At 37.4% G+C, this 19,064-nt stretch overlaps 1 protein-coding gene across 1 annotated transcript in view; it reads right to left on the bottom strand.

Annotated features, from left to right (window-relative positions):
- The window catches only part of LOC135637727 (1,4-alpha-glucan-branching enzyme 1, chloroplastic/amyloplastic), a 71,885-nt gene that overhangs the window by 14,899 nt on the left and 37,922 nt on the right, over positions 1 to 19,064 (bottom strand). The window contains exons 5-8 of the mRNA XM_065150479.1: positions 4,545 to 4,674; positions 4,352 to 4,462; positions 3,913 to 4,041; positions 631 to 734 (exon numbers count right to left, since the gene is read on the bottom strand). Of these exons, the coding sequence (XP_065006551.1) occupies positions 631 to 734; positions 3,913 to 4,041; positions 4,352 to 4,462; positions 4,545 to 4,674 (474 nt within the window). The remainder of the gene's footprint in view (positions 1 to 630; positions 735 to 3,912; positions 4,042 to 4,351; positions 4,463 to 4,544; positions 4,675 to 19,064) is intronic.

The following is a 19,064-nucleotide window of genomic DNA, read 5'->3' as shown; positions in this document are numbered from 1 at the left end:
TTATATGGTATATAGCATATTGGAATGACTTTGAGAATTAAAGATTGCTGAATAGTTAACACTAGTAGCTAGTGAATGTAAGTACGTTATAATTGTGTTAACATTAAATACAATGCCTTTGTCAAACATTATTGCATTCTGTGGTGTGAACTTTTCTTAAGATAAATTAGTCAGCTTCATTCTCAGATTTGTGTATAACATGTGTTGGAAAGCTATTTGGGTACAAGAAAGATTGATCCATAATGTTAAAAATATTATTCAACTAAAGAAGACAAAGAAAGTTTTATTCCTCCCATGAAGAGAAAATGTTTTGCTGAACATGTGTATGTGGTTGGAGGACCTTGCCTAGTTTTTATTTCAAATTTATGTATACATCATGTGAAGTCTTTTAATATAACCCATCATTTGTCTTTTAAGCTGCTTCATGAATCAAATTACTTGATTCGAAGTAAGCTATTCTTGAAGCCCAACAATGTCCAGTATCAACTAACAAATTAACAGGGTAGAGAAATTGAGCATGAAGTAACAATGCTAAGAATTATTTTTCTTATACTCAACTATAGGTAAACACTTGAACGTCAAACTTAATAAACAAATGTCTTTAAATAGAGAATTCCACAACCAACTTACTTCATCATTTCAATCCATTTATCTGGAATAGCCATATGAAGGCGATACTCAAATCCAACACCACCATCTTGAACAGGGATGCAGAAAGTTGGCATTCCACTAACCTATTTAAGTAAATTGTTCCGATGAATGCAAATACTATGCAATTCTAAATAAAAATAGTACATGTGTTCACTAAATTATGAATAAAAGCATGGTTAGCAATATCATACCATACCACTCGTTACAGGTAGTACATACCAATCTGATAGAGGACCGGTATGGGTGGTACATCAGTACACTTGAGTATACCGTGTGTTGGTACACTCGGTACAACTCAATACGTACCATACAGACAGCTGATCGATATACCGGTATGGTACAATATTTAGAACCTTAAATAAAAGTATATAAATCACCAAAGATATCATGAATGGTCTTAAATCAGAATTGCATATGATTTAGCATATCCACAAGATTGCCCAAGTAACATGAAAAAAACAAAATAAATATAAGAAAATAATAGTGCATATGTTTCTCAATGACTAGATGAAGAACCATGACTTGGACAGACAAGTCCAGTCAGTCTAGCTAATGCATCCAGAGCATGATTAATGGAATAGATTCAAGTTTGGACCAATCGATATGGACCAGTATTTATCAGTCCAATGGTTAATCAGTATGTCCTGAGACCAGTATGTGAAACATGTGATTTCACCTGGCCAAATTCGAAATTTTACTCACTGCCCAGTAAGCTTACCATTCCAAACTTATAGAATGGTAGCATCATTGGTACCAAACTTCAGCAGGTGGTAAGCCTGTTGTCTGACACTGGTACTTATTTTTTTTAGCAATTACACAGCTGTCAACACTTCTTTTTTCTTCCCTTCTCTCTCTTTCCCTCTTCTATCAACAAATTTCTCCATCTTGCTGCCTCCACCTCCCCCTCTCATTAGCTTTGCCGCAGCATCCTCCCCTCCTGTCTCTCTCTCTAGCCCAGGTGGCACCAACCAATACCAGCCATATCAATACCAGTATGCCAATCAATACCGTTCCAGTCTGGCCAACCACCAAGAAGTATTAGTCCTAGTGAGAGAATTTATTCGTCATTAGCTAAAAATAAAAAACTGCTGCAACCACCTCAGTATTTAGCACAACATAGGTATGGTATGGTGTAAAAGCAGCATAGAGCCATTTGCTGCTTAAAAATAAATGGCAAGAGATGGGTAAGAATAACAAATAATCTAAAGCAGGTACAAGGTTCTATGGAAAAGCAGCAAAACAAAGCTCCTAGGATGAGAGGAAGTGACAGTAGAGATAAAAAACATATGCTAAAGAGAGAATATAGAGAAAGACATAAGGCCAAAAGGACAAATAGAAAAGAGAAATAGTTGAGAAATTCCCTGTGAAGATATGTGTCTCTCAAATTGTTTCAAGTTGAAATTCCCTGTGAAACTTTCAACTACAAAATTGTGATGAGAGTCCATTAAAGGGTTCCTTGGGTTGATACTCCATTGAATGCATCAGATTTCTTGAATTTTGACTTAATATACCTTTATGAGTGATAGTAAGTGTTGGATATTGCTGACTAAAGAATCTTCAAAATTGATCCACAAATCATGTGAACTTCATTAACGATATCCATTGATGATGAACCCTTGCACTGACTTGATCTTTTGAACTCCAATTTCTTCATTTGTCACAAAATCATCCCGTTTGATCAATTCCTAAACCTTCACCTATGTCAGCATCTATTCCTATTCAGAATCCTCTTCATCCAGAGCTTCTACATCTTCAGCAACATACCATGAGATTCAGACACATCACTCTAAAATGGAAAATAATCTGTGATTTAAGAGCAGTCCTGCATCCATCTTTCACAATTTATCAGCCTGAGTTTTAAATTTCAGATTTAAGTTCCTTCAATCTAAAGAGGCATCATATTATGCCTCTGTGAATGATGTGGGATCAATGAGCTCCAAACAATGACCATTTGCAACAATATAGGGCTTCTCATGTGAGAATGGCATAAAGCTGATTATCTAAATATTAAGATAATGGACTTCCGCTGGGATTCCAGAACAGATGTAGACAGCATGTCAGATCTTTTAGGTAAAAAACAAAAATATAGTATGACTCTATGAGGATTCTTGAAAAGTAGGAAACTGTTAAAGAATGGAAGAATTCTAATGAAACTGAGGCCTGATTAATCTTGGATGACCATAACAACTCCTTAGATGCATTAGAATTAATCTGTGATATTCAATTATTCCAGAAGTACCAAAATTTTGTTCTTCCAACCATTGCCATGTAAGGTCAAAGTTCTTTTTCTTCCAACCATTGCTGCATTATAAGAGTAAGCTCAAATTCCTCAATACCCATAAGGCCATAACATCCTAAAACAGCTTAAGTTTCCAAATAAAAATAGATATTATTATTAACAGGCCCTTTTCTACAAAAAATAATAATGTTTCAAGAACTCAAATTTACAGTCAAGCTTTACAAATGGAAAACAGTACACTAAAAACTATTTTACTTGATTGACAAAAGGTACTGGCATTCACCTTTCCATGATCCTGTTGCTATAAGGGTATTTAGGGAATAGAATGGATATAATGAAAATAGCCTCTTGAGTATGTGAGGTAAGGTATGTACTTCCAACCTTCTGAAGCCACAGTGGTCGCAGCCTCATGTACTGGGCTGCCCTTTTGAAAAAAATGAACTGCTTATGTAACCACAAAAGGACCTACATACGTATATACACTCGTCTCCACCTGATACTGCAATGGATTTCAAGATGTCATATCTATCTACTTTGATCTAACATTAGAATTAACTTATACAGAGGTTTTTTACGACTTAAATCTCACACCATAGGGATTGTGAAAACTCAGTAGTAAAAGCCCATCAACTGGTTTCCACTTCTTCCTACTTCATAACACTAAAATACATGTCTAGTTCAAGTATCTTGAATGTACCAACAACCTTATTCCATTAAACTATCTAATGAAAATACTTGCAAATTACTTTCATCCACCATCTAAATATCCCATTCTTCAACTAGGAAACTATAGAACATCTCCTATTTCCAAAGGACAAATACAAGAAAATTCTCCTCATGCACTAGGATACTCTTTTTTATTTACGAGTTGGGTCAAATTTAAGGACTCAGTGTCACTTTTCTTCATATTTCAAAGATAACCAATGGAATTTAAGCTTCATATTTCAAAGATATCACTGTTCACTTTTCATATAACTTTTTCATGTCAGTACAAGTACCAAATAAACAGAAGTTCCACTTACATCTTCACCAATAGTAACAGCCTCTGGGTAAAGCCCATGTATCATGTCATTTACCAGCATCAAGAAGGCCACTGCATCCACATCAGTAGCATACCCAAAGTATTCACTGTAATTCCCAGTAAAGCCTACCTGTAATAAGCAGGGAATACAAGAGCAACAATACAATAGAAATAAATGTTCAAAAGAATTCATATATCAGAGCACTCCCGGCTAGAACTTTTCCTAATAATACAGACATAGATACAAAAATTTAGTTCCTAAGAAACTTAGTGACGTTTAGTAGGCTGTAAACCATATTTCCTGAATTATGCATATATGTAAAATGTAACTTTAAACATCAACATTATCTCAAAATGTACAGAATCATAACATAAAGAAAATGAAACATAATCATCTTGTATGGAAAGCAGTATTTTCCACAATTGACAGAATAACTAACCGCAAGTCCATGATGAGTGTACATCATTGAGGTCACACCATCAAATCTAAAGCCATCAAACTTATACTCCTCCAGCCACCATCTCGCATTGGATAATAGAAATCTTAAAACCTAGAGGAAGGAAGATAATAAGGTGAATTTTTTTCAATTTAAAGAAGTAACATAGGTGTCTAGAATCGAAACATTTCCATACTTCCCAACTCCCATAGTTGAAAAGGCGAGAATCCCACATCCAGTGATGGCCCCGTGGGCCAGAATGGAAATAATGTGTGTCAGTGCCATCAAATTGATTCAGTCCATCAAGTACATTGTTTGATGCATGACTGGAAATAAGACTGAATAAGTTTAGAAGGTACAGTTTATTTTCTAAACTGAATCACAAACAAGGATTTAAAATATAAAGTTGTGCTTATGCCATACATTCTATGTTGGTACATGCATGCATACTTGCAAAGATAGACAAATGAAAGAAATTTGCAAATACATGTACATGTATATGGGTTCACTTTGTACCCAAATAATAGATCCCAAAGTTCTTTTAGATTGATAAATAAGTCATATCGGCATACCATGCATGATCATGTCTGGGCACGAAAACAACAAACAGAAAGGTTCAAGCACCAAGCAAATAGAATGCAGTCAACACTCTCGTTCACCAGCCATAATCCAAGTATAAGGATTGGATAAAAGATCTGGGACAGCCTTTGGTAATATATGAAAATAACTCCAGTGGAACAAAAAACAGGTAGCAGTTATCTCAATCGAAAAAGTTGAGAATCTTTTTCAATGTGATGGTAGGTTATATTCTCAATCGTAGCCTGAAAGCATATTCTAGGAAAGTCAAATTTAAGTAAACAGAAATTACACAGAATCGTAGGAGTAAAATCCAAATAACCAGCTAAAACATAAGGAATCCATGAAAGTTACTTATCCATGGAAATCGTGTGCACGGATGGATTGAATTTCCAGCTAAAACTCCATAGAAAACAAGAAAAAGGAACATATCTATTACCTTGGGCCCTTTATTTCTTACAAGTCAGATAATCTTCTAGTGTTGGCAAAACAGGTTCTTTAAATAACCAAGGAAATGTTGAGCTCAAAATCCACAAATAAATTGATGATCATGATACAAAATATCAACCAATGCATTTCACTTATCATGCATTTTCAAACTTATTCAAAATGTAAAAATATAATCGGTGTTACATTCTAGGTAATATTACAGAAGGATTATTGTCTTGTGTCGACCGTTGTTGCCAATCCTAACTTGGACCAGTACATGGTAATATTACACAAGAATCGTCGTCCGATGCCAACGTGCGGTACCAGTCCTGGCTTGGATTGGTACATACTGATCAATACTAATGTACCATATATAGGTATGTTAGTACGTATCAATTTCCAAGAAATTTGCCAGAAAATGGCCAAAAAAATTACCTGAAAAATATAAAAAAATCCTATTTTAACCCTTTTAATCAAAATTTAATGCAATTTAAATTTAAAAAGGTGCAAACTGATCAAATTTCTTGGAAATTGGTACCAGTCCTGGCCTGGATTGGTACATACTGATCAATACTAATGTACCATATATAGGTATGTTAGTACGTATCAATTTCCAAGAAATTTGCCAGAAAATGGCCAAAAAAATTACCTGAAAAATATAAAAAAATCCTATTTTAACCCTTTTAATCAAAATTTAATGCAATTTAAATTTAAAAAGGTGCAAACTGATCAAATTTCTTGGAAATTGGTACCAGTCCTGGCCTGGATTGGTACATACTGATCAATACTAATGTACCATATATAGGTATGTTAGTACGTATCAATTTCCAAGAAATTTGCCAGAAAATGGCCAAAAAAATTACCTGAAAAATATAAAAAAATCCTATTTTAACCCTTTTAATCAAAATTTAATGCAATTTAAATTTTAAAAGGTGCAAACTGATCAAATTTCTTGGAAATTGGTACCAGTCCTGGCCTGGATTGGTACATACTGATCAATACTAATGTACCATATATAGGTATGTTAGTACGTATCAATTTCCAAGAAATTTGCCAGAAAATGGCCAAAAAAATTACCTGAAAAATATAAAAAAATCCTATTTTAACCCTTTTAATCAAAATTTAATGCAATTTAAATTTTAAAAGGTGCAAACAAGGATGAGAAAGAGAATTTATGTTTTTTGGATTGTTGAGGAGCAACTTGCACATTCTTTTGTTTCTTCCATTGATTTTGAATCATCTACAAAGATATGAGTTGAGATATGAGATTGTGTCAAAACTTCACTATTTCAACAAATTAAGTAACAAACGGAAGCAACTTCTGTACGTTCCTTCATTCTTCTATTGATTTTGAATCATCTACAAAGATACGAGTTCCTTCATTCTTCTATTGATTTTGAATCATCTACAAAGATACGAGTTGAGATGTTCGATTATTTGTCAAAACTTTACGATTTCAGCAAATTAAGTAATAAACAAAAGCAACTTGTTTGTACCTACTTCAACCACCAAAATAAACAACGTACTCCGTAGTCGATGGATCAGGATCCTTAATAATATGAATTTGCATATATATATATGTATATATATATATATATACAAGGTTCGCAATATCGTACCGTACCGGAGTTTCGATCTGGGCTCGGTACCGGTACGGTATGGTATATCGCTCGGTACACCCAGGTGTACCGAGCGGTATATTCAAGCGTGCCGAGCACTGTAGCAGTGCTACAGTACCGCTACAGTACCGGACCGGTAACAGGCGGTCCGTGTACCGGAAGCCTGTCTGACCGGTACGTACCGCCCGTACCGGGCGGTACGGACCGGTACTGCAAACCATGTATATATATATATATGTATATATGTATATATGTATATATATATGGTACGACTATGGATCCAACCTTGAAACTTGAAACCACTCCCATGACATGGTGTGCTGGTAAACCGTATGTCATTTGTCTCCTCGTATGAATGGCAAGTGCTCGAGGAGCCTCCTAAGGCAAGTATGACTATGGCAAGGGTGAGGAGGTTGAGTATCATAAGATCAGTCTAAAAAAGAATGACCAACTATCACTACATATTTGTTGGTTGGTTATAGGATCCTCTATAATATAAAGGCTTTGAATACGACGGACTCCTATTTGTGTTTACATTATAGAGACTTTTGCATCTACTCAAAGTCATCGATTGCCTTCCCCTTTCCTCTATCGTTGTGACCAAGGTCTACAATACCAAATGATACCGCTCGTACCAGGCGGCAAGATCTGCCATACCGAACCGTACCACCCGGTACGGGCGGTACGTACCAGTCCGACAGGCAACTGGTACGCGGACCGCCCGCTACCGGGCGGTACACCAAAAAAAACTCGTATCGGACGATACGAAGTAATATCGGGCGGTAACGGTCGACCGTTACCGCCCGACACCACTCGGTATGTGTCCTCCTATTTAAACCAATCTTCTCTCCCATATTTCATTATACTCTCTTAAACTCTCTCTCAAACTTTTTTTTTCTCTCCTAAACTCTATAAAGCAACGATTTGTGAATTCAATCGAGGTTAATTTAGGAAGATTAAGAAGAAGAACTTTCTAATCAAGAGGTATGTATTCGTTTTATTTAATTAGAGAGTAATTAAGATATTTAAGATTATGATTAGTGTTTTTCATGCATAGTAAATATTGAATAATATTTACGATAGTAAAATAAGTTTAATTAAGTTTTATTAAAGTTATTTAATGCTACAATTAGTCATTTTAATGATGATTTAATCGAAATTTGTTTGATTTTATATCAATTTAATGTCTTTAATACCTATTAGGGTATTTGTCATGTTTATAGTGGTGAAAGAGAAATAATTAGTGAAAAATTAACTATATTAATCGTATAATTAGTGTAGATAAATGATAATTTTATCATAATTTGAATCATATTGGATTAAAATTACATATTTAATGTTTCTTTTATGTGTTTAACATATATATGATGGTAAAATAAGTTTAATTATGTTTTATTAAAGTTATTTAATACTATAATTAGTCATTTTAATAATGATTTAATCAAAATTTGTTCGATTTTATGTGAATCCAATTTCTTTAATATCTATTAGGGTGTTTGTCATGTTTATAGTGTTGAAAGAGAAGTAATTAGTGAAAAATTAACTATATTAATTGTGTAATTAGTGTATCTAATTATTTTAATACTTCTTTTATGCATGTAACATATTTATGATAATAAAATATGATTAGTTATGTTTTAATAAAATTACTTAATGTTGTGATTAGTGATTTATGATCGATATTTGGTCAATTTAATATGTTTATACTTTATAGTTTATTTGATTTAAATTTGGTATGATCATGGCACCAAAGGAACAACCACATGATGATGAATGGGTTCATGCCCGAAAGCTAGATGGAAACCGTCATCATTGGCAATGTATTTATTGTGACTACATTGGCAAAGGAGGAGGAATAACTCGAGTGAAAATGCATTTGGCTAGTGGGTATCCTGATGTTGCAAAATGCAAGAATGTTCCAACGGAGATCCGTAAATTATTTCAAAGCAAGCTTAAACAAGCAAAGGAACATACATTAAAAAAGAAGGCAAGAGTTGAGGAAGAATATCATAGGGCTACACAGGAACCAGTTTATGATAAGTATGAGGGTTGCGGCGATAAAGTCGACCCGGATCTTACAGTTGGAATTCGTGCATCATTGGAGCATCAGTATACGGTCGATGAAGCAATGAGGCATCGACGACCTGACTCACAATTAGAGCATGGCAGTGGTAGTGGAATCCAGAGGCCAACCAGCATGAGGCAACCAACTACTCCTTCTCAGTTAGGCCGAACTAGTAGCATGAGGTATGGTGGACTCCGTGGTTTTATGAGAGGTCTTGGCAGGAGGTCCGCACCAGATATTGTTGATATTGATCCGCAAGCCTATCCCCCACAAACAGCGAAACAAACATGGATTGACGATGCATACACAAAAGAAAAAACACGGGATATTGGGAAGGCAATCTTAAAATGGTTCAACTTTCATAGGATTCCAGCCAACACAGCCCAAGGTCCATATTATCAGAGCATGATCTCCTCTATTCAAAAGTCTGGCACGGGGATCCAACCTCCAACACTGAAGGAGATTTATGGTGTGTACTTAGATGAGGAGGTGGCAGAACTAAAGGATTGGATCAAATCCTTCAAGAGGCAATGAGACGAATATAGGGTGACATTGATGTGTGACAGTTGGACAGGACCAACAAGAATGAGTATCATCAACTTTCTTGTTTATTGCAATAGAAGAGTGGTGTTTCATAAGTCTGTTAATGCTTATGAAAAGATCCAAGATGCAAACTACATTGAGAGCTTGATGGACACTATGATAGAGGAGATTGGACCACAGTATGATGTCCAAATAATAATCGACAATAGAGCGAATTTCAAAAAGGCCGGTTTGCAATTGATGGAAAAAAGAAAAACTTTGTTTTGGACTCCATGTGCAGCTCATTGCATAGATCTAATGCTGAAGGATATTGGTGAGTTGGATGCGGTCAAGAAATGTGTAGCTCGAGCACAATCAATTACAAAGTTTATATATAATCATCATTGGGTCCACACATTAATGCAAAAGTATGTAAAAGGTGAGATACTTCGACCTAGAATTACTTGGCTTGCTACCAATTTTATTGCATTAAAGTCATTACAGCAAAAAAGGCATGGCTTGAAGGCAATGGCTAGCTCACAAGAGTAGTCTGAATCCAGATATTCGAAATTGAGTGATGGAAAGAAGATAGAAAAGACCATTCTTTCCTCTAGATTTTGGGAGACTATAGCAGAAATCATAAAAGGTGTGGAACCACTTTATATTGTCTTTTGTAAGGTCGATATGGACAAGCGTCCACAAATGCCGTATCTTAAATATATGCTGATTTCAACAAGAGAGGAGGTCAGGAAAGCATTCAAAGATGATTTTAAGGCCGACCAATATGTACGAATCATTGATCGTCGGACCGAAGTTCATATGGATCAAGATATCCATAATGCAGGTAAATTCATATTCAGAATAATTTAATTTATTATTATTTAGATAATAAAAAATCATACTAACAAAATTATATTTTGCAGCGTATTATCTAAACCCGACAATTCAATATCGATATGCTCTTGAAACGTAAAATAATTTCCTAACGACACTACGAAATGTTATATATCGGCTCTTGCCAAACACTACCGAGGTAGCCGATGCTCTTATGGAGGGTCGATTATTTCGAGAAACAGTTGGTTCATTCTCCGACGTTGTAGCTGTATCATGCCGTTACACTATGGATCCTGGTGAGGAAAAGTTATACATATTGATTATCAATTATATTTAATATTAATTATTTGTTATGCTAATAAAATCTTATTTATATCTTTTTACAATCGAGTGGTGGCTACAATTTGGAGGCGATGCACCACATTTAAGGAAGGTTGTCGTTCGTGTACTTTCACAGACAACAACATCTAGTGGTTACGAACGTAATTGGTCAACGTTTGCATTGATTCATACGAAGGTCCGCAACAGACTCTCCTACAGACGGTTAGAGAAACTAGTATATGTCCATTATAACATGCGGCTAAAATTACGATGTGCTGAGTTGGATAAGGAGCCAGAAGAATCAAATATTGATCTCATTGACCTCCAATTCTACAACGAAGATTCAGAGCCAATGTTAGATTGGGTTGAAGCAGCAGAGAACCAAGAGGATCCTCTACTTGATGAGGCGGGAGATCCTCAGCGTCCTTCACGTTTTATCACCGAGGCAATAGAAGAAGAAGAAGCATAACCCCAACAGGTGAAAAATCCCCCTGGATTATAACATGGTAGGAGTCAAACTGCTCGAGGAACTACTGATACCCAATGGTCACACTCGTCCGCCCAACGTGCAAAGGCAAAGGGGAAGGCAGTAGCATTAGTTGCATCGTTGGAAAGAATCGAGTCGGGCGACGAGACACCTTCACAATCACATTCTCTTTCTCGCTCGATCCAGAGACATGACAGCAACACGGACAGCAGTGCCTCGACAGATGATGGCGGTGATGCCGGGCAGTCGTTGGTCTCGTCTACACAACTTGAGAGTGGTGAATGGACCGAGGAGCAATATTTTACACATGCCACTCAAGATTCATATCATGGAACTCGACAAGGTACTGGTCAAGTTTATGCGCAGAAGGGGAAGGGGAAGGGGATGGCAGTGGATGAATATGAACAAATACGACAGAGCATACATGATATAGACATAGAAAGAGACTCATCGTATTCACAGCCATCGTATTATGGAGAATCATACGGGCAACAATAGTATGGTGATAATTGGTCATCCTTTTATGAGCAACAGCATGATACAGAACAACACCAATATATGCCTCAAGAGACGCCTCGGACAAATATGATTCATGACGATCAATCTACGATCAGCACCACATTGATGCATCAATGGCATACGGTGTATCAATACACTATGTCATAGGATCAATTTCATGATTGGGTCCAACAATCGTATCATATTGATATGTATCGGATCGAGGACCCCGATCCACCACCCGTAGAGGCCCGTCGTTCCTTTTGGTGGTAGAATTAACAATCAGGTATATCTAGATATATGATTATTTAATTCATTTGAATTTTAGAGTTTATATTGTAATAAAATAGTCTAACAATTCAACTGATTTTTCTGTATATATTTCAATCTATAACGAGCTGAAATACGAACCTCGAACAAGACTACCTCAAAGCCCGAAAAAGATATGTGATACTATTCTTAGCTAATTTACATTGATTTTGCTAAACTTATACTATTACTATATATATTTGTAACTTGAAAACTCTATCCTAACTTTTTTTTAATTTTTAAGTATTTTCGGAGGGTTAAATCGGTGAAATTAGGTGTACCACTCGGTACACCGTACCGTACCGAGCCCGGGTCGAAACGTCGGTACGGTATGGTACGGCGAACCTTGCCAGGCGGTACGTACCAGTCCGTTAGTAGATCGATACACGGACCGCCCGCTACCCAGCGGTACCGTTGATTGAGGCGTTATCGTCGTCGATTGAGGCATTATCGTCGACGGTGACCGAGGGAGAAGAAAGAAGAGGGAGAAGGGGAAGAAAGAAATAGGAAAAAAAAGGGAGAACCTGGAGATCGCCGCTCTCCTTCTCGTCTGTCGGCGACTTCTCATCCGCATGCCAGAGAAGAGGCATCAACGTCACGGGGCGGAGAGAGGCGAAGATTTTTTTTTTCTTCTCTTCTCGGGCAACATCGCTTGCAATTTGTTTTGTTTTTATCTGCGACGTCGCCCGAGAAGTGCGAGGTGACATCACAATTTTTTTTTTAACCTGCGATGTCGCCTCGGCAACGTCGCCTAAGAAGGGAGACGACATAGCCTCAGGCGACATCACAATTTTTTTTTTAATCTGCGAAGTTGCCCAAGAAGGGAGGTGACGTTGCATTTTTTTTTCTACGACGTCACCCGAGAAGAGAGGTGACGTCACACGCACATAGAGGTAAACCGAGTGGTTTACTGAATTATATATATATATATATATAATTGTATATATATATATATATATATATATATATACCGAGCGATATACCAAAATATATCGCTCGGTATATAGTATCGTACCGCACCGAATAAGTCCAAAAATTTTGGTATAATACGAAATTTCAATCCTTGGTTGTGACTATAAATATTATGCGTGGTTCCTTGAGCTTCGTGATATGTACCTTAGGTAGCATATGTAGAATGTTTCTCCATCTATACCCCACCTTGAGGTTGAGTAGATAGGACAATCATCGGTTAAGGCACTATCATTAACATTGCTACTATCTCTATGGACCTCGTAGAGCAATGATTGTGATTAAGGTGTTTGGTCACTAGACTAAAATTTTTGCTCGTCAATCCTTTTCAAAGGATTGGTCAATGCTATTTCCTTCCCTTTCGCCTTCGCACGTTGGGCAGACAACTATGCTTGTCGGGTGCCATGACCTCAATTAGACTGGCTCGAGGTTGTCCAACTACTACATTCTAACCAAGAAGATCTTCCTCCTATTGAGACATTGTTCCTCTTCCTTTATAACCTCAAGGATAAAACAAGATAGACATGATAATTCCTACCTCATCAAGCAAAGGATCTCCTAGGTTCTCTTCTACTTCGACCCACTCCAATATTGGTTGAGAATCTTCATTGTAGAACTAGAAATCAAAGCAATCAGTCTCTAACTCCTTGTCGAGCATGACACACCATCTATATAATAGACATATATTATAGTATACATATACAAGCTTCTTCAACCGTCTATATGATAACCTATTGCAAACCATAGTGTGAATCAAGGAAAACATTGACAAGTTCACATCCACTCATTGTCATCGTTTGTAAAAGCACGCTAACCGCAACCTATTTTTGATTGGGTGCAGACCATCTAAATTGTAGCCACCACTCGACTGCAAAAAATAATTATTCAGATTATTAGCATAGCAAATCTTTAATTATCATTTGAGTACACATTCAAATAAGTTTGTGTCTTACCAAGATCCATAGTATAACAAAACAATATGGCTACCCTATCATGGTTTAGGTAATATGTTGCAAACAAATGTTAAAATTACAAATACTGATTATTCATATTCAAAACGAAGTCGAAATTAAATATACCTATATTATGAATATATTGGTCCATATCAACTGTTACCATGTGATTGATCAACCTTTAGAACCCCCTTTGTGTGCACCTACTTTCACCTTCAGAACCCCCCTTGTGTGGAGCCATTCAGCCCCCTTTGTGTACTACACCTACCCTCAATCCCCTTTGTGTGCAACCATTTAGTCCGTTTTGGAATCTTTTGGGCCTAATAAAAGCTGGTTGCTCTATGCTGATCTCGATTTCAATTATCTTACCTTTTTTGTATGCGTTTGGCGACATATCATCCACACATTCACCTTTTTAACATTTTCTTCTCTGTCAGTCCTTTGTGGATTACACAAGGTTAAGGTCTAGGCTAACCTTTACGGACAAATATTGCTTGCACGTACACCATAGGCAGTCCTAGCTAAGGATGTGACGAAGTGGTATCGGACCGGGTTAAACAAATATTGAATTGTTATGGCAGGTCAGCGTGCAAAACTAGCACTTTTGTACAAGAGGAGCAGCAACAATGTGTGACCATTTCGAAGAAGCAGATGAGGACTCTCACGAAAAAGAGCAAAGCCACTCAAAAGGAATGTGACATTTGTAGCGATATTTCCACAGAGCAAGAGTTCTCTCGTGCAAAAGAGGCACAACCAAAAGGGAAACCTGAATGACATTGAAACACCAAAGAAGGATTGGCTGAGTTGGCGCTGCACTCTAACATTGTCAATCAAAAGTTGTTAGAGCTCTATGAAAGCAGGGAACGATTCCTAGGGGTAGTCCACACAAGTAGGGTTAGAATCCCAACTAGAGATCCGAGTCGAAAGATTAACGGATGATAGAAAGTCCATACAATAAGGAATTGACGGCTCGTGTCATGTGAGTACTCATGCAAGCTATGCATCCAAGTGGATGTTCGTGAGAAGAGCAATACGAATTAGTAAAAGAGGCATTATGGCATAGGAAGAGGTATGAAAGGGAGAAGGAATTAAGCACCAATCATGGGGCTCATCAGTTCATAAAAGAGTTCTAAATAAAAAAGTTACCAATAGAAGTTCAGAATTAAATCTACAAAATTGTTAGGGCTAAAGATATGAAAGAGATTATACAAAATCAAAATCATGTGCCTAAGACATCCTCAAGAGGACCTGTAGTACCATGGACCAGAATAGTCACCTCTCAAGTTCATTTCTTTAGACTTCATATCAAGCTTATCAAAGTAGAGGGACTAGGATTGATACATGTGGTGGTCGATCGATTCTTAAAGTATGAAACATTCATTGCTGCTCCCCTACACTAGTTAGTGGAGGACATGACCAAGCTGATGAAGAAGAATGTGATGAAGTATTAGGGAGTTTTGTACAAATATATTCAGTAATCGATATGCACGGTTCTTGGAACAGTTTTGGACCAAGTCATTCAAGTTGTTGGGATCCAAGTTATACTTCTCCACAAGTCTCCATCTCTAAACGGATGACCAAACTAAATGAGTAAACTCACTCCTGGAGTAATATCACCGGCACTACTGTCACGGACTTAGGCGGTTTTGCCTAAGTCGTGCGACACCCTTGCGTATCCGTCCGTAAAGGTCAGCCTCCCTGAAACCTCTCATGGTCCCTTAGGACCTATAAAAGAGAAAATGGGTTAGAGAAAGTGCCTCACTCGGGATCCACAAGCAAACATTTCAGAAAACACTTTATAGCCCAATTGTTTTATAACTTGTAGCGGAGCTCTACGTCACACAAGAGCCCCTTCGAAATCATTATCAAACAACAACCATCAACTCCTTACACTTTAGCAATCGGTTATACCAATAGTCCATTAGCATATCGTTATACAAAGGAATGACATCAAAACACAAAACATAGATATTACACGAACATACTTGGAGAAACGACCAAAAAGATGAAGTGGGAAAATTTGGGAAGGCGACCACTGGAGTTCAAAGTCAATGAATTACTAGTGAAGCTCCAACTAGTATCTCTTTGGTTCTTTAGGCAGAAAGTGGACAAGGGACTGGTGCGCAAATACGAAGGGCTCTTCCTAATCATCGACAAAGTAGACAATGTTTCCTACAAGTTGCAGCTTCCGACTTGTTCAAAATTCATAATGTATTCTCTACAAGTAACTTAAAAGCCTACTACTAAAATACATAAGACTCTTCCAAAATGAAATATCTGTTCTAACAAACCATGGATGCAGAAGGAACGTCCTATCCAGCAAATGTCTTGTGTGGTGGACAACATCCAATAATGAAATGCCTGCAACAAAAAGAGGCACTCAATGCCCTTAGAGCTTCTTTTTAGTTAGAGAAGGGCTAAGCGGAGGAAAAATCTTCTGACTCGAATAGGTCGTATTCGAGTAGCAATGACTCATTACTAAGACCTCGAATGAGAGTTGTGCATTTGCTAAATGCATTACGAGGTGAATTCTAAGAAAAGCCTAAGTGGAGGCCAAAGAAGGATCACCACAACAATACCGCATTGGCAAGTGCAATTGTTGAATGCCCTATAAGGTCAAGTGGGAGAGAAGTCAAACGCAACACTAAAGGAGGTGAAGGCGAATAAGAACCTATTGATGTTTGTGTACATAAAACTGAATGGGAAAGCAGTGTGCATTGGTGGGCATGAGAGGAACACACAATTTCATAATAAACCAAGAAGCAAAGCAATCAGGATTAAAGTCGACAAAGAGTTTGAGCTGCATAAAGGCAATCAATTTGTAGGCAAAGCCTATTTCTGGATTGGCAAAGGGAGTCGACATCTATATTAGAAATTTGAGCTTGAGCACTAACTTCATAGCGCTTCCCTTGGACGATTTCTTCATCATTCTTCCGATGGAATTCATGCAGGAGGCGAAAGCAGCATCCATGTCGTTCGTGCACTCTCTTTTTTTATGGATGATGACTCTCAAGCATAGCGACACTATTAAAGATAGCTTTGAAGGTTGTAGTTGGAGTCAAAAGGCTTACTCTCAACAATGCAAGTGATGAAAGAATCGAGGTAGAAAGCCCTGACTCAGACCACAATGATACAATTGGAGTTAAACGACCTCAATGTTGCAATGAATGCTCTTGAAGAGTATGTCAGTGTGTTGATAAATCAGTTGTCAAAGCCCTTTCTATGAGGCTATAAGGTGGAATGGTATTAGAATCCTTGCAGATTCTAAACTTGGGGTTGATCTCTTTAGGGGATCGGCCTCCTTGGAACTCTATAGGGGTTCCTCCCTCCAAGTTGCTGCTCAAAGGCTGCAGAAAAGATTCATCTATTGCTTGAGAAAAGAGGAGGAATACTGTTAGGACTCTAGCTAGGAGAGTCCTAATTGAGAGGGACATTCATGTAAAACTGTTAGAACTTTAGCTAGGAGAGTCCTAATTGAGAGGGACATTCTGCTAGGACTCTAGCTAGGAGAGTCCTAATTAAGAGGGACATTCATGTAGGAGGTTTTTTCTTAGAGAAGAATTAGGAGTTGTAAGGGAATAGGAGTCTTGAGTAGGAGTCCTATTAGGAGTCTTGAGTAGGAGTCTTAATTGAGTAGGACTCTTGAGTAGGAGTCCTATTAGGAGTCTTGAGTAGGACTCTTGAGTAGGAGTCCTATTAGGAGTTAGGGTTTAGAAACCCTATAAATAGCTATGTATTCATCCTCTTTTGATAAGCAATAGATGAATCTTTTCTGCAGCCTTTGAGCAGCAACTTGGAGGGAGGAACCCCTATAGAGTTCCAAGGAGGCCGATCCCCTAAAGAGATCAACCCCAAGTTTAGAATCTGCAAGGGTTCTAACACCTGGTATCAGAGCAGCGTTCTTGGCATCTTGTTGCCCTTCCATAGCCATCCATCAGCCCTCCACAGCCGCCCAAAGCAATTCCCACAATTGCTTAAAAGATCGTCACCAAATTCCATCGTCATCTCCACCACCGCAGATCATCCTTTGATCTCCCCGTGAATTGCAACAGGTTCTGGTTTCTTACCTTACTGCTGCTGCAATTTAGTTATCTTATTCGAAAATCCAAAAAAAAAAAAATTGTTCCAAAATTGCTGCATAAACTTTTCATCGCAAAGTTTTCATCTCTACGACGAAAGATACATTGCAAAATTCCAATCGCATAGCATAGATTGTTTGATCTTGCTACTATATTTTTTCTATCCAAATCTCTATGAAATTTTTATGACAGCTTTGACACTTCCTAATAGCAGATTTTCCTTTGGTTTTGTCAAAAAATTCTCAATATAAACCGTTGATCTTTTACGTCTAATCTGCTATACTTGAAAATCTGCACCGTAAAATTTCAACCGCATAGCACTATTTGTTTGATCTTGATACTATGTTTTTTCTGTCCAAATCTCTACGAAATTTTTATGATTGCTTTGAAACTTCCTAACAGTGGATTTCCCTTTGGTTTCGTCGAAAAATTCTCAATATAAACCACTGATCTTTTACGTCCAATCTGCTACACTTGAAAATCTATGCTGCAGAAAATTTCAGCCGCATATTGTTGCCTTAACCCATCTATTTGTAATCTTTTTTGAATGAAATTTCTTATACACTTCATAGATCATCTTGGCTTCCATCTAAGATTGATCTACTAAGGAATTCATCTCTAAAAACGATTTTGGGTTGCTGCAAATTTTCATCGTAGACCGCTGAAATTTTTCGACGAGATTTCTGCTATCGCAACTTGCATCAATTTTCTTGCTGTTCCTGCCGAAATTTTCTTGATCAAATTGGACATCCTTGCTATCATATAAACTGTGATTTTTCTATCAATTCCCTCCTCAAATCTCTCAAGTTTTTGGTGGAAATTTCGTCGAGAAACCGCTGTTTCTTCGACGAAAATTCTGCTCTTACAAGACAATACAATTCTGTAGCAAACTTCCACTGATTTCTATCAAACCTTTGCTACCATCTACCACAGATCCAAACCTTTCATCCATAGCCCTAAAACTCTACCAAACCACACCCTCAAACTGCACCCAAAACAGCAACAAAACAAGCCTAAACCGTAGCCTACATCCACCAATCCACCAACCCTTTCGA

Source organism: Musa acuminata, chromosome BXJ3-5, assembly GCF_036884655.1.
Source record: "Musa acuminata AAA Group cultivar baxijiao chromosome BXJ3-5, Cavendish_Baxijiao_AAA, whole genome shotgun sequence".
Taxonomy (NCBI): domain Eukaryota; kingdom Viridiplantae; phylum Streptophyta; class Magnoliopsida; order Zingiberales; family Musaceae; genus Musa; species Musa acuminata.
The sequence above is the reverse complement of the archived record's forward strand: the minus strand, read 5'-3'. Positions and strand labels throughout refer to the sequence as shown.